This window comes from Genypterus blacodes, unplaced genomic scaffold (genome assembly GCF_046128005.1).
Source record: "Genypterus blacodes isolate CSIRO-AG114 ecotype Tasmania unplaced genomic scaffold, CSIRO-AGI_Gbla_v1 ptg000029l_1, whole genome shotgun sequence".
In the NCBI taxonomy this organism is placed as follows: domain Eukaryota; kingdom Metazoa; phylum Chordata; class Actinopteri; order Ophidiiformes; family Ophidiidae; genus Genypterus; species Genypterus blacodes.
The window spans coordinates 2,426,796-2,449,794 of record NW_027466842.1 but is presented as its reverse complement, the minus strand read 5'-3'; the positions used below and the strand labels follow the sequence as shown (position 1 = coordinate 2,449,794).

The following is a 22,999-nucleotide window of genomic DNA, read 5'->3' as shown; positions in this document are numbered from 1 at the left end:
TCGAGCGCTCCTCTATCACGTGACCAGGGAAGTGGCCTCAACGTTTCAATTTTCCCGGAAGTGCCCCATGCAACTCCGAGGCGCACCGGCTTTATAGAGCACAAACATCGCACCATGGCCTCGCTGTGAGCCTTCTTCTAACGCCTGCTGTGTATATACCTCACCGGCAATCCGTCACCATCGACGCCTTGATCATGGACCCCCGGTCCAGAGGCTATTTTCGGGGCCATCGGAGTTGTCAATAGTACTCCTGGAGTGCTATATTAAGAGATTTAGAGCGCTGTCACTTTTGCACGCTCCGGGGATTTAAACCACAAGTGACAGTATCAGCACTCGCCCCATCTGCCGGCTAGCTAACTAGCTTGCTAAGTCAATAGCCAAGAAGGGCATCTTCATTCTTCCATTTTTGGGGTAAAAGGACAAGGAACCGCACCACAACTGATTTCACTAACAGAAGACAGTGCGTCAAAGGCTAATTTTCCTGAATTACCGTCTAACTACACGGTTATTATTGACTCCCGGTAAGAACTGGCTCGGTCTCGGATCATGCTAACTTTTAAAGCTGTACCGGCTCGGCTGAGTCGCTAACATTAGCTAGCTGAATAGGCCCGGTGGGTTCATTTAGCCCACAATACGAAGACCGGCAAGACATATGAGTATTTAACGTTGCAATGTATAAAAATACCTGTTAATAGTTCATATAGTAGTATAAGTTATTTGATACAATTGCGATCGATATTTATTGTCGCGACTAATCCTTTTGGTTGTGGATAACCCCTGGTATTGAGGGGTAACGGTAGTTAGCTCAGTGGCTAACAGCTAAATGTCAAGGTTTTACTTCGAAATGGCGGTTTGCGGTCAATGTATTTGTTTATTGATAATGGGACCCCTTAAGCATACACAAGTCCATTTCTTGTCGGGTTAAATATATATGGAAAATACTACGAAAACTCTCGTGGAGCCGGTCGGGCCTGTGTCTGGGTTTGGCCTCGGCACTAGCGTTAACTGCCAACGTCCGAAATGTAATAGCGGTGTAATGTCGGGAATGGATTATTTGTTTTAAAAGGACGTTCAATTGTTTTTAGAACTTCCACCAAATTAAAATGTAAAAAATCTGCCTTGTGTGTGATCATATTTAGTGTGGAGAGAAGTTGAGCCACGTAGCTTAAGTATGCAAAATGTCAATGATATTGGGACACGTAACGCTAGCCCCCCTCTGCTAACTTTAGCGAGGTGAGTATAAGTTGAGGACAAGACAATAATCTGGTTCTGCAGCAGGCCGGTAGATGCTTAGAATCGTGTAGAGTGTCGGTGGCCATCGTATGAAGTGTCTGTTGTAACTAACGAGGAGTCGTGATAGGTTTTACCAGCCGCTGCCGGTCAAACCATATGGTAGCGTAATGTAGAAGAAGCGTGGTACTAGCTCGCAGCTAACGCCAGTCTGTCAGCAGGTGGATGGTTTGTGGCACGTTTTCCCCAAGAAAAGCAATCGATATCTGTTTCTAATTTGACACTTTTATTGAATAGATAGTTCCTTAGATAGACCAGGTAACTGTAAGGATGTTGTCCTTGTGTTATGTTAAGTGGATTGTTTCCAGATGTCGCTAGCGTTAGCAGGAGGGGGGCATGGAGCTATTGGTAACAGTACGTGAACTTTGACCTGAGGTATCCATTTTCCTAAATTCACTCAAAGTCAGGCCAGTCATAATGTATTTGTGGTTGTGTCTTGTAGCCTGGAGGATGGGCATTAAAAACGGTTCTAAAATAAAAATCATTAGTACTTGATGGTTACAAATGAGTAACTAATGGTTTATGTAAGATAAGAAATTAAGGCACCAATTGTAGCCAAAGAATAGAACGACTTGTTAGTGCAATTTAGTAGGCATTGAGAATGAATGGAGTCAGAGAGCACATGAATCTACTGCACAATGTTACAACGCTCATTGTCCATATGACTGCATACCTGTCAATGTGAAGACTGGGAGGAGGAGGACGGTGGCGTTATCTGACACAAAAACCACAGACCACACCCTCCCTGTGCCTATGCTTCAGCGTGATGCTGCGTCCTATCTGACCTGTACGACTGTTAAATGTTTATCTGTTACATCTGTTCACAAGGGAAATAAGCAAAGACTGTGAAGTGACACGGAATTTAAATGAATGGCCTGACGCTGAAGTCTTTTTTCTTATTTGTATTTCTTCCTCAGAAAGGCTGGCAAGGCAGCGCCACCCTAATGCAGAACCACAAAAGCACGTGAAATGAACAAACCACCACAGCCTATATCGGGACCCACCTCTGTCCCACACCCCGCCCCTTCCCCCGGATTGACACAGGTGACGCCCGTCAACCCTCAGGGATCCAAATAAATGTGACAGGTTTTCAGTTTGATAATGACCTTTCCTCCTCCCCCTCTTTTCTACTGTCTCAAGGCTGCCTATGGCCCTGGACAGCCCACTTCTCTCGTGTTTGCCACCCCACAACCTCCACAAATGAACTCTGCGCCGCAGCCAAGACAGGTATTTTCAGTTTTCATCTTCTTGCTTGTTCCCATTGCTGTTTATTGCATGATCTGTTGTTTTGGATGAAAGCTTCCCTTTCCCCGCTCTCGACACGGATTTCTGACCAGGCTGCCTCTACTTCAAGACCATGGGCTCAGTCTGCGTGTGTGTTACAGCCTTTTTGCTCTCCATTTCTCCCTGAATGTCTATCTATCTTGACTTCTTTGCTCTTTTTTGCTGTTCTCCCAGTTTGCTGCAGGGCCCCGCACATTGCACCAACAGGTACTAACACCCCTTAATTTTCCTTACATTCCCCTATATCCTATAGCGTAATGCATGCTAGAAATCCCACATATTGGAGCATTGGATGAGAACATTCCAGTCTTTATCGAGCGTTGCTGACGCCTGACAACGCTGTCATGTTTTGTAGCAGAAATGCACATTTGTCTTTAGGATGCAGTGTCCTTTCAAAGTTGTTGACTAGCATTAGTTTTATAAGCAGATGATCTCCCAATACCTTTGTTTCATCATCCCGCCCACACCCTCGACATTTTTTGCCGCTGTCGTCTGCCTCCCTAGACGTTGCTCTCAATCCACATCTGGCAATGAGAGGTCACACATTTACATATCCGTGTTTTATCCAAAGGTAGACACTTTTACCCAAAGAGTAAAAGTCAAGTCTCCAAGGAAGGTTTGTCTTAGGCAACTGGACTTGCTAGTAGAGGCTTGAAGGGGGGTAGGAGTCGTTGACACTCCTGGCTCGTCGTGACTAATCTGGAGTATCAACGACCCTGACAACGACTCCACAGAGATTGAATCCTGGCAACCCCCCACCAGTCTGTCATAACTGAAGAAGCCTTTGGATGCGAGTCCTGTAGACTAAGATTCAACTTTCCTTGGATACCCCGACCTGGATGACTGACAACCTTCAACAGACATGAAGCTCTAGTGGGAACTTGCATCACTTCAAGCCCCCTCCATTACTGTAGTCATATTTAACCTGACATCACTTTTAAATGTGCTCTTATACTATATTTCATAGTACCTGCAGCATTCTAATCCTGCTTCAAATGATGCCTCAGAATTCTTATGCAGACCTTTACAGACCTTCACGGTGTTGTTCAGATATTGCTGTTTTAGCTAGAGGCTGAGAGAGCCACTGCTGCTCATCACAAGCTTCCATTTTACAACTCTCAAACTTCCATGTTGTCTCTGTCCTCATTTTCACCTTAATCTCACTCCCTCTCTTGCTCTCTGCTCATATGTTGTGCGGCTGAAGGGTGGATACAGAGCATTACAGGTAACGGCTTTACTCTTTGTCGTCCCCCTCTTACCCTTGGCTAAACTCATTGGGGCAGGGGATAGATTCAATTCAGTACAACTTGCACTTGTCTAACCCAAGGACTGAACTTGCTTTACACACCGGTAGTAGCTTTCACTGCCCCCAGCTGTGGGTAGGTACAGACAAGCATGCAGAAGAAAACCAAAGTAATGAATCATTTCTTATTAACACTTTGAGAAAATAACCACTGGAGCTGGGGGTGTGTGTCAGCTCTGTAAATATGATATGCAAACAACATACAACTTTAAAATCCAGCAAGAACAGTCCTGTGTATGCAAATGTAAATTGCTCCCTTTATCATCCCTTTATTCAGAGATTCATCATATTAAAATGCAGAAATAATAGTTTGCAGGAGCCAGATTTAGTTACTTAATAGACACAGGTTTACGTGATTAACTTGACAATTTTGTTCTCCTTTTCCCCTCCCTTCACCTTCGTCTGTCCTGCAGGGTTATTATCAGAACCGAGCAGCAATGGCAACTAGTGCTCCAAGGGTGCAGACAAGTAGTGGCCCACGACCTGTCGGACCCACTCATGTCTATCCACCCAGTTCCCAAATGATGATGATTCCCCAGCAGCAGCTTTCTTTTGCTAGCTCCCCTCAGGGCTACTTCATCCCACCTGGACAGGTTGGTTTGGATTGGATTTCATTCTTTTTTTTTTTTTTACTTGTGCCATCTGATTCACTCCCATCACAACTAGGAGGGGCTGAATTATCCCTCTGTGCGAAGTTAAATTCTTGTTCTTAGTGATTTGATTGATTGATTGTTTGTTTATGGTTCCGCCGCAGTACCGGGCTCCATACATGCCACCTGCTCAGCAGTACCCTGTGACCAGTGGTACAGCGAGCTTCTATCCTGGAACCAGCCCTGCTGAATACCCTGCTTACGGTAAGGGTTCACGCTCGAGACTAACAACTGTTGTTTAGAACTATAAATGTGTTAATAAAATAAGGTTGTCATGCAAACACCTTTAACTCAACTACAAAGATAGAAGCATTTAGTATTAACCCATATCCACGTGTGCCTCTGCTCATATGGTAGTGCTGGGTGTGTCTCAGTTGTGCCTGGCTGTCTGGTGTGTTTTATGTCTCTCTTGGTCAGAGTCACAGCTTTTATGTATGTAGTCGCACAAGGCTGGCTAAATTTCTGCTTGGCCCTGTGTTCTTTCTATCTGCAGTCTCTCCTTACCTGCTTACAGGTTCCATGAAATGGCTTTGAGATTGTAATTTTCGACATGTCGTGGAGCATGTGTCCACACGGAAACACCCGGGATGTTGGGGTGGGAAATTTTGCCCCAAAATGTAAAATTTGATGGAGTTTTAACATAAACCCTCTCAGTGGAAGACGTGCCTGTGAATTACACTTAATGGTTTATTGGAAGAGAAAAATTGACGTTTTGATATCCAAAAATATTTTATACATTTACATTTTTGTACAATAGGATGAGGGACCCAGGTTACAATGTGGTACATGTGATGTTTCATTTCATGGGACCTATTTTAACACCCCGCTTCCTCTGGTTCCCCTCATTAACTCATTCTGCATCTGTCTCTTCCTGCCCTCCCTCCTTCTCTTTCTGCCCTCTCCCGTTCCTCACTCCCTTACTCTCCTCTGCTGCGTTGGTTCAGAGCCCTCTCTAACTGCGAGGGAGAGGCGGGGTGGTGGGGGGAGAGGGAGTGGGCGGGAGAATGGCCGTCTCTCTCTGCACGGTGCTCCTCTCACCTCGCAGCGCTACCCCGGTGAGTAGTATGTGTGCTTGTGTGTTGGTCAGCAGGCTTCAGTGGCAAAACTCTGTGGCACTTCAGTTTCAAATAGTCTTGTCTGTGTAACTATAGTTAATTCAACAACTTCACATCTCTATAGCTAATTACCACATTACGTTTCAACCTGGACGCTGGATTTCGTGCCTCACACATCACAGAGTATCAGCTTGATTGTCTGTATGTGCAGCTGTTAACAACGGCTGTGTCCCTGATCAGCCAGTAAAAACAAGCTATAAAATGTACACACCAAGCAAACCTCTGCAGTCGTCCTCATGGACACATAACAACTTATTATAACTTATAACTTAGACTTGATACTTGTGGATGTACTGATTTCAAGCTGATGCTCTTTTTCAACCGTTTCTCATAATCACAGTTGCAAATGTTAAATCGGTGTTAAACTCTGTCACTGATTTTCCATATGAACAAAAACACACAGACAATTTATTCTGTTCAATGGCAGTTTTTTTTTTTTTTAAACAAAGCATTAGGTCTCTGAAGGTTCTCGGTCATCCAAGGAAAATTACTCTTAGGCAACTGGACTTGCTGGTAAGGACTTGAGGACGTTTCACCTCCAATCGAACAGGCCTCTTCAGTTCTGACAAACTGGTGGGGGTTGAGGGTTCCCTGTTGTTACTGCTGATTGTCATTCAGAGGTCTCAACAACCCTGACTACCACTCAACAAAGATGCTCCTGATAGACAATTGGCTGTATGAATGACCCAGACTACCACTCCCCTGCGAGTCTCCTGATAAGACAATCAGCCATAGTAACTTCCCTGACTACCACTCCACTACGATACTCCTGAAAGACAATTGGCAGTATCGACGACCCTGACTACCACTCCACTGCTATACTCCTGATAGACAATCGCCCGTATTAACGACCCAAAGACTCCACAGAGCTTAAATACTGGGAATCCCCACCAGTGTGTCAGAACTGAAGAAGCCTTACAGGATGAGAGGTGAAATGCTTTCAAGCTTCTACCAGCAACTCCTGTTGCCTAAAGGTACATTTTTTGGTGAAGTGCCATTTTGTCATTTTTGTTGTGTACCGTTAAAAGAGTACCGGTAACTGTATTTCAAACTTGTTCTTGGGGAGGACCCTAGTTCTCAAGTGATAAATTAGTTTTGTTGTTGTGGTGTGTCTGTGTGAGTGAGCGCTTGCTCCCATTTTAGTCCCTACAGGATCAACGTCTTTCTCTGTCCCATTGGCCTCTGAAAATGTATCAAACTTTGTTCCTAATCCTAGGATTACAAAAATCAGAATTCTGTTTTGTAATGAAAGTGTGATGCTACCCTACCCTGCATTTAAATGTTATTTATGATCCCATTTTCTTTCGCCCTCGCCTTACAGCTGGAGCATATTACCCAGCTCAGCCGCAGTACTCGCCAGCTGTCCAGCCTGCACCAGTCATGATCAACCCCGCTCAGCAACAGCAACAAGCCCCGCCTCCTCAGCAACCACCTGCACAGCCACAAGGCCCCCCCAAGAGGGAGCGCAAACCGGTAATTTGTTGCCACAAAAACAGCGTGGCCCTGTTGTCTGGGTTCAAAAAAGTGAATGCAGAGGAAATGTATTGTCTGCTCAATGTGGAACTTTCCTTTTTCACTGCAACAATAATGATGGTATTTATTACAAGGATCAGCTGTAGCTTAGTTGTGAGAGGATTGTTGTGTTGTATTGTTTGCCACATTTTGAATAGAAACCTCACCAACCCCTTTCCTTTGTCCTGATAGATCAGAATACGAGACCCCAATCAGGGTGGGCGTGATATCACAGAGGAGATAATGTCGGGTGGACGTTCCACCACCACACCAACTCCCCCACAGGTAAGTCACCGGTCGTACTGCGAAGGCTAGTTTTTAATGACGAATTCAAACTTTAGTTCAGAGGCAAAAAACCCACTTTATTTATCTTGTAGTTATTTTAAGTTGGAATGGTTTTGGTTTCTGATCAGACTACAACGAGCTAGATTGGAAACTGGTGAACAATTAAATGAACAAAAATTGTTTTTGTAGGCCTCTATCCCTGATGGGAGTCCTGTCCAGACCAACGGTGAAATTATACAGCCTGTCACCACAGTGACAAGAACAGGTGAGTGCATATCTGAGTTGTGGTTTGCATGCAATACAAATGTACTGTATGTGTTTTAGTTTGCATTTGACTTATTGTTTGACTCTCACATTTCACTGCTTAGATGAGAAAATCGAGCCTCTCGCCAGTGCTGAAACACCACCTCCTCCTCCTGCCTCAGCAGACCCAGAGCCTGTGGCTGAGGCCAAACAGGAACTGGACAGCCAGACGCCACCACCTACAGACTTGCCCACACCACCTGAAGCTCCAACAGTGGAAACCGAAATGCCACCTCCACTGACAGAAGAACGACAGTCTCCCTCTCCACTTTCCCAGACAGCACCGTCTCCTCCTCCTGAAGCTGAAGTACCTGACACAGTGGACGCTCCGCTTGGCCCTTCACCACCCCAAGAGGTCCCCAATGATAAACAGGAGGAGGCAGAGGTTGTTCCACCTGAGGAGGTATCAGAAAAAGAAGAGAGCCAAACAGAAGAAGTGAAGAAAGTGGAAAAGGAAGAACAGGTGGCAATCGAGAAGCTGGAGCCTGCAGTTGAGGTCATAGCACCAGTGACCACTCCTGACCTGAAAATTGAAGATGCCAGCCCGCCTACAAAGGCAGCAGCAGAAGCTTCTGCAGAGTCTGTTGAGCAGCCTCCAACCTCCAGTGTTGTGCAGGACCCTGTTGCTCCGGTCATCCAGAATGCTGAACTGGAAGAGGAGCCTGAACCAGAACAGGAACCTGAACCTGCACCTGAACCTGAACCTGAACCTGAACCTGAACCTGAACCCGAACCCGAACCCGAAGCATCACCTGAAGCATCACCTGCTGTAGCGGCAGAGCCTCTTCTGTCCAATGGCCTTCCTCAGGACACTGACGAGCTCTCTGAGGATATTGCTATTTCAGACACTACACCCCTTGCCAAGCCTGATGCCTCGCAATCTCAGGAATCCGCACCTGTGGCTAAAGTGATAACACCAGCCCAGGAAGAGGTCGTGAAGGAGAAGGAAACGACGAGAGAGAAAGAGGGGAATGAGAAAGATGAGGATACACCTGTTGCCCCTGTTAACTGCTCTACAGAGGATACTACTATGCAATGTATGTTGAGTATATACGAGTGGTGCTTCCATTTTACAGTTGAGTTATATTGGTTTTCGTGTCAGATTATAACACCGTTTATGCGTTTCACAGCTGCTACGTCTGTGCCAAAGAAGAGGAGAAACATGAAGGAGCTAAACAAGAAGGCCATTGGTGACCTCCTGGATGCCTTCACAGAGGTATGCATCAAGCTGGATGATGTGTCTGGCGACTCAGTCGGTTTTAAGCATACAGTGCTAAACAGCAGGTTTTAAAACGCCACAGGCTCACAAAAGAGATTGTTTTATTATAATAATAAGAGATCTTGTCCCCTTTTTGTCCTCTCTAGGATCAGGATACAAAGACGGCCTCTGAACCCTCATCCACTCAGAGCGAGCCCGTCCCTGTTGTTCCAGCTGAACCTCCCGCTGAGGTTGCAGATGAGACCTGGGAAGAGAAAGAGGACAAGCAGAATGCAGACCCTGACAAAGCTAAAGCCCCACTTCTGCCAACTGACCCGAAATACCAGTACAAAGGAGGTATGTTGCGGTTACGAAATGCAGTGGTTTAACATTTATGTTTAAATGCCATTTTGACCTACGCTGTGACGTGAAGTATGAAAGTTTCCCACATTAAATTGTCTGCATGCACTCGTCTCTCAGACCAATGGAAGCCAATCGACCCGGAAGATAAGAAGCGGTACGACAGGGAGTTCTTACTGGGCTTCCAGTTTATGAGTGCCAGTATGAACAAACCTGAGGGCCTGCCTATGATCAGCGACGTGGTCCTGGACAAGGTACGTTATTTTGCTCCATTGTGCAGTGGCGCATGATGGACCTTTATTTCATTTGCAGATGGTGTGTGTGCTCGCAAGAATGACCTTGAAATACAATTGTTGTCGCATTGTTTTTGCATTTTTATGGGCACGTACATTGACTCTTAATGTACTTGCAGGTGAATAAGACTCCATTACGGCCTGCGGACCCTGCCAGGATGATAAATGTTGGGCCCGATTTCACTCCCTCATATTTAGGGAACCTTGGGAGCAGATCGGTGGGAGGTCCACGAGGCCCGGTAAGTTACTTTGTGGCCCTTTGATCTAGATGCTCATCAAAGCAAAATCCTCTCCCTCTAAGCATGATTTTTCAACGACGATTCGAATAATGTATGTTGTTGCATATTGTGATCATGATCATAGGAGCTCAAATGTTTTACCTGAATTTTAGAGCAGTCTGTTGTGCAATTGATTTTATAAATATATATTACCAAATATATACCATATATATAACCAAATACAGTTGGGAAAGAATGAAGAATATAATTGGATAGATTTCTTGAATAAATAAGCAATATTTAAGGGGCATAGCAGTTGAATTCTAAGTTTTTTGAAGTTGAAGAGATTTCCATTAATGACTTGATCATGAATATTCAGATGTTTGATATTTATTGGTGTCAGCTGCCTTTGCTGCTTAATCTGCAGTAGTCCAACCGTTTCCTCAGGACTCCTCATTAACTTCTTCGACTAATTTCTCTCATTTTCCCTTCCTTACTTCTAGCCCCCTGGGCCTCGCCGCTCGCAGCAGGGCCAGCGTAAAGAGCCCAGGAAGATCATCATCAGCAGCATGTCCCTCAATGATGATGTGCAGCTTAACAAGGCCGAGAAGGCGTGGAAGCCTTCAGCAAAGAAGGCTCCTGTCAACAACGAAGAGGACGACCCCGAACAAGCCAAGACCAAGGAGCTTTTCAAACGTCTCCGCAGTATTCTCAACAAGCTGACTCCACAGAAGTTCCAGGAGCTGATGAAGCAAGTGACAGACCTGACGATAGACACAGAGGAGAGGCTGAAGGGCGCCATTGACCTCATCTTTGAGAAGGCCATCTCAGAGCCCAACTTCTCTGTGGCCTACGCCAACATGTGCCGCTGCCTCATGGGGGTAAGTCAGTTCAATGTCTCAATCTTGTCCATTTACTTTCTTGCACTTTTTAAAGCGTTTGTCCCAGTGATGACGGCCAGTTTGATTGCTTGTGTTTGCTAGTGATAGTGAACGTTTTTCATGCATGTTCGTTGATACCCTTTTGTAAAGTAGATTTAAGAACATACCATTGCTTTCCCCTCTCCAGTTGAAAGTCCCTACAACAGACAAGCCAGGAGTCACCGTGAACTTTCGTAAGTTGCTGCTCAACCGCTGCCAGAAGGAGTTTGAGAAGGATCAGGACGATGATGCGATATTTGAGAGGAAACAGAAAGAGTTGGAGGCTGCTGAAGAAGTGAGGGTCATTTTGTTGCTGTCACCATTACCACGGCCATTCTTCATTATTTCACCCAACTCATTACTTGACCATAAGCGTCCATTAAAGCTGTGTTAATCTGTGTCTGCCCCTCAGGGAGAACGTGACCGGATGAAGGCGGAACTGGATGAAGCCAGAGACACGGCTCGCCGCCGTTCACTTGGCAACATCAAGTTTATCGGCGAGCTCTTCAAGCTGAAGATGTTGACGGAGGCCATCATGCACGACTGTGTTGTGAAGCTACTCAAGAATCACGATGAAGAGTCACTGGAGTGCCTCTGTCGGCTGCTCTCCACAATTGGGAAGGACCTGGACTTTGAGAAGGCCAAGGTAAAAATAAAAAAAAGTAAAATGCAGAATCTCTTGTGTACCGGCCTACATTCAGGACTAGGTTGTGCAGCAGGGCGTCACAAGGCCACTTGTTTCTTGTCACCCTCAGCCGCGCATGGATCAGTATTTTAACCAGATGGACAAAATCATCAAGGAGAAAAAGACCTCGTCCAGAATTCGTTTCATGCTGCAGGACGTCTTGGACCTCAGAAGGGTAGGAGTGCATCACTTTTTCCTCACTTTTATTTATCCCGCATTGCAGTCTCTAGTCCACAGCGCAGACAATATAAGGATGTATATTTGTATTGAAGCAAGCATTTGATATGACGTGCGCATACTGTTATGGGACATTTTGGAGACAGTTTATTTTACAGAAAGAGGGGGGGGAATGGAGATAGGGAAAAGAAAGAAAGTTGTAGGATTATTTACCTTTTTTTTGAAGGGGGAGAGCCAGAGGGAGAGATATGAGAACTTAGACCCTGAGGTAAAATGCGGTACATTGTTCAGGTTGTGAAAACACAGTAGTATGGGCGCAGAGTCCAGGATGACATCAGTGATGCTGATGCGGTGATCTCATAGGTACAGTTTTTACAGGATGATGTGAAACAGCGGTGTAGGCGGATTGCATCAAAGGCTGTGGTGAGGGGGGGGGGAAAGGGAGAAGGGGACTCTCAAGGGGAGAAACAAAGAGAAGATGTCCCACCCTAAGACCCGACCCATCCCAACAGACATTATAAAGTGACTAAATGCAGTCCCTCTCTGTCTCTGATCTTCAGTGTACCTGGGTGCCTCGTAGAGGAGACCAGGGCCCCAAAACAATCGACCAGATCCATAAGGAGGCAGAGTTGGAAGAGCACAGGGAACATCTGAAGGTGCAACAGCAGCTCCTTAACAAGAACGATGGAGGAAGAGGAGGAGGAGGAGGCGTCGGTGGCGGCGGCGGTGGCAGCAGGATGGCAGGGAACATGGGTGGCAGAAGCGCACACACCCCCGGAGGCGGCCGGACTAACCCACCCCAGGACGAGGGCTGGAACACGGTGCCCATCTCCAAGAGCAGGCCGATTGACACCACACGCCTTACTAAGATCACCAAGGTATGATCGAGTTCCACCACCATTCTCTGCTAAAACCTGCAACAGTCAAAGTTTCACTCAAGAGGCATTAGATAGGTGTTGCAATCTATTTCATTCACTAAACTGTAACCTGATATAACCTTGTTTGTGTTTGCTTCCCCCTTAGCCCGGTGCCCTGGATTTCAACAATCAGCTGTTGGCTCCAGGAGGCAAAGGCATGTGGGGTAGTTGGGGCAAAGGCAGCAGCGGAGGAACTGGAGCTAAATCAGCAACTGGAGGAGGAGGAGGAGGAGGAGGAGGAGGCGGAGGAGGAGAGCAGGGTAAAACATGCTTACAAACTGGGGCTTTATGCTGTCAGTTGTCTTACTGCACGAGAGACTAAACAATGATTTTCTGTGTTTAGAATCTGGTCGTCCAGCTACCAGCACCCTCAACCGCTTTTCAGCCCTGCAGCAGTCGGGTCCATTATTGTCTACAGATCCTGATCGCAGGGTTCCTCAAAGGTATTCAGGAACCCCAAATCTTCTCTCACTTGGTTTGCCACTTTTTCCTACTATTGCCACTATTTCTTAAGTCACAATGATGGAGTGATCCGTAGTGTCTCCCCTCTCTGTCATTTATAGCAGCTTTCAGGTGTGTCTGCCTATCACCCAAACCATATTCATTAAGAAAAAGTAATGTGTAATGTGACCACTGGTTGATCCCCTGAGAACACAAACACAGCACTGCGCCTAGTAAAATGATAAAAAAAAAACAACGTTTTGTAAAATCAGGGTTGTGTTTTGGCATTTAAGAGTTTGCAGAAATGAGAAAGACCTCATTCTGAAGAGTGTTGTCCTCAACCTTTTTTGCAATTGCCACAATGAAGCCCAGATGGAAGACTGCTCTTGTGGCTACAGAAGAAATGTGATAACGGCCTGTTTGGTGCCATGGTCCTGTAGCAATGTCAAAACAGGTTGGAAGGCATTCTACTAAAGTCTCTACCTTTTTAGGTCTAGTACGAGCCGTGAGCGCAGTGGGGACAGCAACAGGAACGATCGCGACAGGGATCGATTCGACCGGTTCGACCGCAGCGAAGGGCGGGAAGGTCGCGACAACCGGAGCAGCCAGAACCCCATCACCAAACGAAGCTTCAGCAGAGAGTCGGAGGAGCGTCGCGGGCAGGGAGGGGACGGTCGGCCCACCATCGAACCCATGCGCCGCGTGGCCAGCATGACCGACGACCGGGACAGGGGCAGCCGGGACAGGGGCAGCAGGGACAGAGTAAGCCGGGATGCAGGAAGCCGAGACAGAGCAACCCGTGACGCAGGAAGCCGGGACAGGGTAACCCGGGACGCTGTAAGCAGGGACAGAGCAACCCGGGACGCAGGAAGTAGGGACAGAGTAACCCGTGACGCAGGAAGCCGGGACAGAGGAACCCGGGACGCTGTGAGCAGGGACAGAGCAACCCGGGACGCAGGAAGCAGGGATAGAGCAACCCGGGACACCGGAAGCCGAGACAGGGTTCCAAGCAAAGATCCCACAGGTATTAAAAAGTAGATGATAAAAGTGAGATGATTTAAGTTGGCATCACACACTGAGTGTGTGTGATCCACTGTATGTACAAACAAACTAACTTACTTTGTTATTCATGACATATTTTGTCACTTTTGTCTGCAGTTAAACGTGACAATGCGCCCACTCCTCCCCCGTCTGAATCTGCCCTGACTGAAGACGAGCTTGAGAAGAAGGCAGATGCCATCATCGAGGAATACCTCCACATCAATGACTTGAAGGTGCTTACTCGCTTCGCTTGTGAATTTCCCTTCAGTGCACATCCTGAGCCAAACGATGGAAGGTGGAAGTGATGATGGAAATGTAAACCAGTGTGCTTGTCTTTTTGTCCTGTAGGAGGCGCTGCAGTGTGTAACCGAGCTCCACAGTAACTCGCTGCTGTATGTATTCGTGCGGAAAGGTGTGGAGTCGACACTTGAGCGCAGCACTATAGCGAGGGAGCGCATGGGCCTGTTACTGCACCAACTAAGTAAAGCAGAGACACTGCCCACACAGCAATACTACAAAGGGTGAGCATTCCAGACTGGACTGTGTTTGACCGTCCTAATTGGTTTTGTTGGGAGAAAGGCAGGTGTCTAAGCACTTTGGTTTCTGTTTTCATTGGGGGGGATGCAGGCTACAGGAGATCCTGGAGGTGGCAGAAGACATGGCCATAGATATACCTCACATCTGGCTCTACCTGGGAGAGCTCATCACTCCCATGCTCCATGAAGGAGGCATCCCTATGGGACAACTCTTCAGGTAAAGCGCCAGAGTGGGACGCACTTTCTATTAAACGCCGTTTCATTTGTTTGAATCTGAAGGTAAATGTTGTTGGTTTGTTAAGGACAAATTCTTAGCTGTGAGACTGAAAGTTAAAAGTGAGTTTATTTGTGTGTCTAGGGAAATCTCTAAGCCTCTCCTGCCTCTGGAGAAGGCTAGTGTGCTGCTGGCACAGATCCTCACCTTGCTCTGCAAAGGAATGGTATGTTGTCCTCAAATCCTTCTAACACATCCATGCGTGCTTCCATGTACTTGGTGTGAGTTTGTGTAGGTTGTAATGTTTCTTTTCCCACTAGACTCCTAAGAAAGTTGGGGCACTGTGGGTGGAGTCTGGGCTCAGTTGGAGTGACTTCTTGCCCAAGGACGAGGACGTCAACAAGTTTGTGACTGAGCAGGTCTGTATGAGAGACGGAACCCGAGACAAAAGGTTGCTCCATATTCTTCAAGCAACAACTTCATTCTCCTGTTTTGTTTTTTTCTGCGTTCCAGAAATTGGAGTTTACAGTTGGGGAGGAGACGGAGTCTGAGGACATAAGTACAAAGAAGGTCCTCAGTGCAGAGGAGCTAAGCAAGCATATGGAGAGATTCCTTCAGGACAAGGCCGACAACCACCGTATCCGAGACTGGGTAGAGGTGCGTGGCAGTGTTTGATATTGTATTGTCTGCTGGTGATTCAACTAAACATTTCACATTTTTAGATTATCTAAGGTTATCTAAGCCAGACTTTATTAATGACTATGTCCATATCTTCTCTCTTTTTTTTGTAAAGGCTAACTTGGATGAAGAGCAGACCGCTGCCAACCAGTTTGTCCGTGCACTGATGACCGCTGTGTGCCAGTCTGCCATCAAATGTAAGTATGACTCATCAGAGGAAATGGACGAGTGACCAAACTGACTTCTTTGGGGTACAAAATTGCCAATTTGAGTGAGATTCAAGGACATGAACATTTAAGAATGGCTTAAATCTTTTCAGGTGACAACCCATACAAGGTGGATGCAGAGCAGATCAACCAGAGGGCCAGTCTGCTGCAGAGGTTCCTGTGTGACGAGCAGAAAGAGCTGCAAGCACTTTATGCTCTCCAGGCCCTGATGGTGCACATGGAGCAGCCAGCAAGTGAGTGAGATGAGCCGCCTGCCATACAGGGAGGGACAAGGATGTTTGTTAGTTTGTCCATCTTGTTTTCTGATGTTAAAAGTATAAAGGGATATTTGAATCAACCCTGTTGATTTGGCGACCTCTTCCTAGCTGCCACAGGGGAGGATTACTTGTGCTATACTTATATTAACCCTCTCATTCTTTGTCTGTAGACCTGCTGCGGATGTTCTTTGACACCTTGTATGACGAAGATGTCATTAAAGAGGAGGCCTTTTACAAATGGGAATCCAGCAAAGACCCTGCAGAGCAAGCGGGCAAAGGTGTGGCCCTGAAATCAGTCACCGCCTTCTTCACTTGGCTCCGTGAGGCAGAGGAGGAGTCTGATAAGGACTAAGGACTGACTTAAGGCTGCCGCTCGCCTCCCCGCCCCGCATCCCCACCCCACCCCCACCCCCCACCCCCCTTTGGCAAAGCATGGGCTTTGTTGGCGGCTGTGGAGAGTCATGGACAATAATGCCGGAGAGGCAGACTCAAATCAATCCTCAATGAGGATACTTTTTTTTTTGTTTTTCTTTGAGGGAAGGACTTAGAAAACAATCATTTCTCTCTCCCCTCCCTCTTTTTGCTTCCTCATTCTTCTCCCCACCTGCTTGTCACAGCAAGTGTCCTCATCAGAGAAACTTGAAAAAACGGGGATTCAGACGGATTGCTTGTTACTTATGTGTGAGGTAATCCACCTTTACTGCGGAAAAACCTTTTTTTGTTGACTATTTTCCAAAATAACCCAAACACGCTGCTCTTTTTATGGTTCTAGATAACTTCTGTTGCCTAACATCCTATCTGAGTCGCAAAGAATAAACAACATGGGCGTGTTTGTGTAGCAGGTTATCTGATAATGCCATAATGTGTGAAATCTGAAACACTGCTCTTATGTCTTTTGTCCCTTACTGGAGTGTGCAGCATGATTGAAGTGTGTTTCTATCGACGATACCATGAGGAGAACAATGATAGACAAATGTACATTGCTAACTAATCTTAATTTGATGGAGTTTTTAAGCAAAGGTTGTCTATTTTCACTTCCTGTTCACTATAAGAGATAGGTGGAGGACTGGTCTTTGACCCCTTGATGTTGACTACCAGGGGGTGATCTCAATGCTTCCTCTAGGCCATCTTTCTCTCTCCTATCCCCAGTAGGCAGCCACAGTGACTGACTTCATCTTTACCTCTTCTGTACTTAAAACTGAGCTTGTTGGTCTCTCTTCCTCCGCTCTGGTTGGGGAGATTCCCTGTAGAGGACACTTAAGACCCAATCATGTTAAAACTTGAAATCTATAGTAATTGACTTGATAAAATATATAACATAAAAAACAGAAATGATCCGAAAGCCTTTTCTACTTTAAGTGGAAACACATTTCAGGAGCGTTCTGTAAATATATAATGTTTTTTTTTTTGTTTTTTTTTCAGTTTTATTTTTCAGAAATAATAAATTGCTGATGAAATGCAGTGTATCCCTTTTCCAGCTGAGGCTGCAGTTGTCCAGATGCAGAGAGGTGCTTTAGATAATCCATTGGTTATTAGTTTTAATGGAATTTTGTAAATATTTTTTTTGCTTTCTTTATTTAAGAAATTGTTGCTTCTTTGCATCGGAAACTGGAAAGATGGGGTTATGGAACATTGCAAATAAAGGACTTATGTTGCTGAGTAGAGATGTGTATGTCTTTTTCCACCATTTCGTCGTCTCGGTGCAGACGTCTTTGTCCCACTCCTCTGAGCCTCAGGTACGCAGGATTTGTTTGATCTATTTATGCTGCCATGTAATTAACATTATACCTGGTGAGGGCAATGAAGTGATGAATAGATTTTATTCGTTGTTGGTTTATGTTCTTTCTACCATGTGTCGTCACGGTTTGGCAAGATATGTCAAATTTGTGAGTGGATTTCAGTGAAACCAGGTGGACATGAAGGACACAATCCAGGCAAAACCCGTCTGTATTTTGGCACCAATTAAAAGAAAAACATGCCCAATTGTTGAACTACATTTGTCCATACATGCCACGCCCCTTTTGACCAGATTACATAACCATTTGCCATTTTGAATTATTGGTAAAAACTCCACGTACCTTATGCAGAGTAGTTTGACTAAACCCGCCCAAAGTTAAGTCTTTGTATTTTGATATTCCTCACCACCACCTCACTGATTTTGCAGTACAATTACATAACAGATGGATATTATCACTCCCTTTGAATTCAAAGTTAATATGCCTGTCATTGTTGGGGGTTGGGGGGTCGTGGTCTAGTCCATCATGAGATGGATTCCTAATCGGACGATCACTCGGCCCAGGCGGAGGAGTGCGCTGTTCCATCAATATTTTACTATAGAGCAACTGTCTTTCAATGTGCTCGAAAAAGCGCTGATGGAAAAGCTGACGATAGTAAGCACCTGACTGAGAAGACCCCAACAGTTGAACAGTTTAAACCCCGGAAAATGGACACACGGATCACAACATTAAGTGTTATCTCGCCGTAAATTATTGATCCAACTGTAGGTTACTGTATCTCCTCAGCTGTGGTGTGGAGGAGGAGGAGGAAGAGGAGGAGGGGGAGACGGGATGACACCGCCTTGCGCTGATGACGCTCACAAGCACGGAGACATTTGGACCCACATACCGAGCAACAAATGGTGCGTCTTCGCTGGCGACCAAATGCTGAACTCCAGATGCGCCCGGCGACGTTGTGGCATCGCTGATCGATCGCAAAAGAAGCCGCGACGAGGGACCGAAACGCGCGGTGTCATCTGTTGATCGAGAGATTGGAGGGAAGAAAACAAAAAAAGCGCATTATCATGTGCCGCCGCGGACCGACAGGTAGGTGCCGAACCCCGGTGCAAAAAGCAACGATCAGAGGCGTCCGGGGGTCTTAATCTGTCCGCCGCGATGTGTGTGTGTGAGACGTACGCGTGCAGAGGTTGCTTGGAAACCCCCCCCTGGGCTCCATCTCCATCAGTTGTCCTTACAATTGCGAGCTACACAGGCCCGCTCCCCCTCCTTCTATGGCGGGGTGATGCTTTATTCAGCCATCATCACCAACAACGTCCAGCTCGCCCCCCTCCTCCCCTGAACGCGCCACAGGCTGGTGTCTCTGTCGCTGTGTTGGAGGTGCCACGCTGCTTCATTTTCCACTTGTTGGACTCGAAGCCTCATTGCAGGAGCAGGAGCTGGAGGTGTTTTTTTGTTTTTCAGACAAGGCCACTCATGGCGTTAATCGTGCAAGAGTGATGACGGAAAAGAACAAGAGCAAATGTGACTTGTGCAGTATATGTCAGCTGTAAAAGTGGTTTGGCACTCTGCGTTATGATATAAGAGCTCTAACCAAGGAAAAATACATGGATTAAAGGGATCAGTGTTTAAAATAGTCTCATTTTAAGGCCCATATACTGAATTAGTGCTCGATGTATAAGATCCATAGTGTTTCAATGAGAGATCCAGACCTGCTCGCCACTGTTGACCTACTGCAGCTGGGAGTCCAGTCTCTTAGCTGCTCCGGTAGCCAATATCCTCAAGAATATGTGCCAAGTCAGCCATGTGCACCAGTGTTAGTGGTCAGGCGACATGTTTCTAGCCTGTTGCATGAGTCACAGCTCTCCAAAGCCTAGTCACAGATTTATCCAAGGTGTCGCTGCCATATGTCAAGTCATTTGCACAAGACCTTAGTTAGGTTAGTATTATCACATTTAATAGGGATCAGCAGCTTTGGGGTGTGTAGCCGTGGAGCTGCTTACCAGCGGCTGATCACACACACACACGCCATATGTTTGTCTTGTCACGTGAGGGTCTGTTACAAGGGAGGCAGTAGCTCAGTGGGTAGAGCTTCCGCTTGGGAACCGTAGCGTCGCCGGTTCGAGCCCCTGCTGAGGTGCCCCTGAGCAAGGCACCGAACCCTCAATTGCTCAGAAGCAGGAGGGAGAGAGATGAAGAGGAGGCAGGAGAGATCCTGTCAGAATGTTATAGATCACAACCCGTATATTTGATACTGTTTTGGACCAACTAGCCCTTTGAACGATGCATTTAGATGCTGCTAGAATGTAAATATTGTCAAATATTACTGTGATACTTGCTTACTGCGTACTTCGCGTTCTAGTAAATCAGTTAGACCATCAAAGCGGCCCTGAGCAGCTGCTTAAGTTGCTCAACATGTACATACACATAACAGAGCTGACTAATTTACTTGTACAGATGAAGTATTGCTGTAATCTAATTCTTGTTGCAGGTGGATTTTGAGGAGGTTGAAATGATTCCAAAGTCCGGAAAATCTCCAGCAGACTCAAGGAAAGGTGTCAGCATCCATGAGTTTGCAGCACTTGCCAGATCCTCCTTAAATGGTAAAGCCCTCTTGAGTTTTTCCTCCATAAGTCTTCTTGTCTTAATGTCTGGAACCTCTTCTCTTCTCTTTCTTCTATTCATACTCCTAGCTGTCCCATCTAACGATGACCTCTGCCTCTCTGTTGTGCAGGTATCTCTCAGGCAGTGAGGGATCATGTCACCAAGCCCACCTCGCTGGCTCAAGGCCGGGTCGCCCACCTCATCGAGTGGAAAGGTTGGCCCAGACCCACAGATCCGTCGCCAGCTGCCCACTCCCACTTCAGCTCCTATTGCCATCTGAGCGAGGGAGAGAAGGAGGCTCGATTCGCTGCAGGTATTAAGCTTAAGTCTCGCCGAGGCATCTTTTTCTTCTCCTCCTCCTCCTCCCGCCTGCCCTGTATCTAATCCCTCACCCCTGCATGTCAGAAAGCACCTAGCCCCGCCCACGCTTCTGTCTCTTGGGTGATGGCTTGGCAGCAGATGGTGGCCTATTAGACGCTCTTGCAAAACGCTTCACTGCCCACCAGTGGTACAAGAGCTCCTGTTGTTTTGCTGTGACTCATCCTTTCTGGTGCCGGTGACAACAAGATTAGAGGGAGGGAGCGAGAGAGAGAGAGAGAGAGAGAGAAGAGTGAGAGAGTCTGAGTAAGGGAGTAAGGGGTGCAGCGTGTGTGTGTGCGTGTGTGTGTGTAATATTCGTTAAGTCATTGTGTACCTGTTAGGTGTGGCTGAGCAGTTTGCCATTGCTGAAGCCAAGCTGCGTGCCTGGGCATCTATAGATGACGACGAGGAAGAAGAGGAAGATTACAATGACGAAGACTCCACACACTCCATTGGACAGACAGGCGCCCTCTCCAGCCCGAGCTCAGGTATCCGCTCAACGCTGCCTTTGCTTTCATTTCAATTCATTTCATTCCACTTGTCATTTTATTTATTTATTTTTTCATCACCACTCACAAAACGCCTCATCTCTCCTCTCCAGGTGTTCTGACCCTCTGCTCCTCCCTCAGACACCGCTACATCCAATCCCATTTCTGGAGCAGGGTGCCAGGCTGGGATTGATAGCGATGGCGGCGATGGCGGCGACGGCGAGACTCCGCCCTCTGTCAGTCCCACAGGCTCTGGTGGCAGCAGCACCAGCAGCAGCAGCAGCCTGTTCTGTGGTGGGCCTGCGTCTCACAATGACCCACATTCATCGCAGAGCAGCTCGCCTGCTTTACCCAGCATCTGCATGAGCCCATTCCTAGAGGAGGAGGTGGAGGAGGAGGAGGAGGAGGAGGAGGAGGAAGAGGATGAGGAGGGGGTGCTGGTCGATCACGGAGAGAAGCCCGAGTCTTTGCCGGAGGTCTGCATCCACCACAAGCCCGAGTACAGGCCTCGGGCCAGGAGCAGCAGGTTCGACTCCTGCTACTCCACCTCCCACTCTGAATCTCCTGAAGAAGAAGAGGAGGAGGACGAGGACAGCAGCGTGTTTCAGGAGGTGCGGGTGTGGCAATGCAGCCCCACAGGCTTCTTCTCCGACCGGGCCTCCTCCGGGGTGGCTTCCTTCGACGAGGAAGAAGAGCGGGATGAGTCGGAAGAGAAGACGGAGGTGGATAAAGAGTATTTGATGTGATGTGTTGTCCAGGCTGTTGATTGGTCCCTGATTTTGACATGATCTGTTCTGCTTTCACTGTAAGCTTTCCTCCGGTTCTATGAAGTCCGGTTCCTCAAGCCTCCTCTCCCCTCCCATCTCCCTCCCTCCTCCAGTGCTGCTGAGAATCAAACCTGATTGTAAAGCTGTTGTTCAAACTGAGTTTTGTACATTTCTGTGACTGGTGTGTTGCTCTTGCATTGGTTTTCTATGGATATTTTGTAGTGTTGTTTTTCTGGGTCATGCTGTGTCGTGCGTGCTGGGCTATGTTTGATACTGAGTATTTGAATGTCTTGCGTATATAAATATACATTTTGGAAAAAACCCAAAACAATGATGTGTGTGTTTTCCATGTACAAACAACACGCAGAGGCGAAGAAACACAACGGCTCAAATGAATTTTTTTTTTCCCAAAGTTTTTGTCTTTTTTGTTTAAATTCAATCCCTCACTGATGTACAAAAACAATTTCATAATCTCTGAAAAATAACAATGGCTGTTGATTTCAAATGCATAATTCTCTTATGTACAAAGCATGTGTGTCGATTTCATTTATGTATTTTCATATTTACAGAGCATATACAGGCCAGTGCCATATAAAGGGAGATACTACAGACTTATTGCTTCACTAGATGCGTTGCAAGTTACTCTCTACGTCTAACTCCTTATCGTACATGGCGAGCGGTACTTCACATTCTATTATGCAAACTAAAGACATTCATAAATCATAACACACGGACGTAAAACAGCCCAAACAATTGCATTGTGGTGATATCGTATAAGATTTGAAATATGGCTCAAAAATTGTTGCATGAGGCTAAAATACTTGAGCTGACAAAAATGTACATCCATTAGAAATGTAACTCAGATTATATCGAGGTCGTAACAAGAACTCACACACACTTACGCTCTACAACACTTTTTTTTTGGGGACTCATGGGGTTAATAACACTGTGCTTCGTACGAGAGTCACATTTCTATTAGAGGCCAGGCTGGATTAATTAATGCACTCTGTCATATAATATAGAAAGACATAACGTTCCTCCAGGTATCTACACGCTGCATGTGTAAGTCGGCGTGAGTGCCTTATGCGTACGTGTGTGTGTGTGTGTGTGTGTGTGTGTGGGTGTATGTGTGTGTGCTCTGTA

The 22,999-nt window shown here is 46.5% G+C and overlaps 2 protein-coding genes across 3 annotated transcripts; both read left to right on the top strand.

Annotated features, from left to right (window-relative positions):
* The first annotated feature begins 68 nt into the window (after positions 1-68).
* eif4g1a (eukaryotic translation initiation factor 4 gamma, 1a) lies at positions 69-17,566 on the top strand. Of its 2 annotated transcripts, none has more exons than XM_076144864.1 (30): positions 69-521; positions 2,212-2,334; positions 2,431-2,517; positions 4,291-4,470; positions 4,632-4,731; positions 6,964-7,115; positions 7,347-7,439; positions 7,629-7,704; positions 7,808-8,779; positions 8,873-8,958; positions 9,108-9,297; positions 9,421-9,554; positions 9,713-9,832; positions 10,315-10,692; positions 10,880-11,026; positions 11,144-11,377; positions 11,487-11,591; positions 12,154-12,471; positions 12,617-12,770; positions 12,854-12,953; positions 13,443-13,975; positions 14,110-14,225; positions 14,341-14,513; positions 14,620-14,745; positions 14,887-14,968; positions 15,063-15,161; positions 15,256-15,399; positions 15,536-15,617; positions 15,740-15,880; positions 16,075-17,566. In XM_076144864.1, the coding sequence occupies exons 2-30, from the start codon at positions 2,260-2,262 to the stop codon at positions 16,254-16,256; spliced, it is 5,379 nt and encodes a 1,792-aa protein (XP_076000979.1). In that variant the 5' UTR covers positions 69-521; positions 2,212-2,259; the 3' UTR covers positions 16,257-17,566. The 2 variants fall into 2 exon arrangements, with proteins under 2 accessions (XP_076000979.1, XP_076000978.1); XM_076144863.1 differs by having other exon boundaries at positions 2,208-2,334.
* Positions 17,567-20,149: 2,583 nt separating this feature from the next.
* fam131aa (family with sequence similarity 131 member Aa) lies at positions 20,150-21,835 on the top strand. The gene is made up of 5 exons (XM_076144543.1): positions 20,150-20,240; positions 20,372-20,554; positions 20,943-21,089; positions 21,231-21,475; positions 21,521-21,835. Exons 1-5 carry the CDS (start codon positions 20,150-20,152, stop codon positions 21,833-21,835), a joined length of 981 nt encoding a protein of 326 aa, XP_076000658.1.
* Positions 21,836-22,999: the final 1,164 nt, after the last annotated feature.

Bases quoted from the DNA above. Each gene is read 5' to 3' on its own strand.
- eif4g1a (XM_076144864.1), top strand. From the start codon at position 2,260: ATGAACAAACCACCACAGCCTATATCGGGACCCACCTCTGTCCCACAC. The intron at 7,116-7,346 runs GTAATTTGTTGC...TTGTCCTGATAG, and splicing joins CCAAGAGGGAGCGCAAACCG to ATCAGAATACGAGACCCCAA. The intron at 13,976-14,109 runs GTATTAAAAAGT...TTTTGTCTGCAG, and splicing joins TCCAAGCAAAGATCCCACAG to TTAAACGTGACAATGCGCCC.
- fam131aa (XM_076144543.1), top strand. From the start codon at position 20,150: ATGATTCCAAAGTCCGGAAAATCTCCAGCAGACTCAAGGAAAGGTGTC. The intron at 20,241-20,371 runs GTAAAGCCCTCT...TCTGTTGTGCAG, and splicing joins TGCCAGATCCTCCTTAAATG to GTATCTCTCAGGCAGTGAGG. The intron at 21,476-21,520 runs GTGGAGGAGGAG...GAGGATGAGGAG, and splicing joins GCCCATTCCTAGAGGAGGAG to GGGGTGCTGGTCGATCACGG.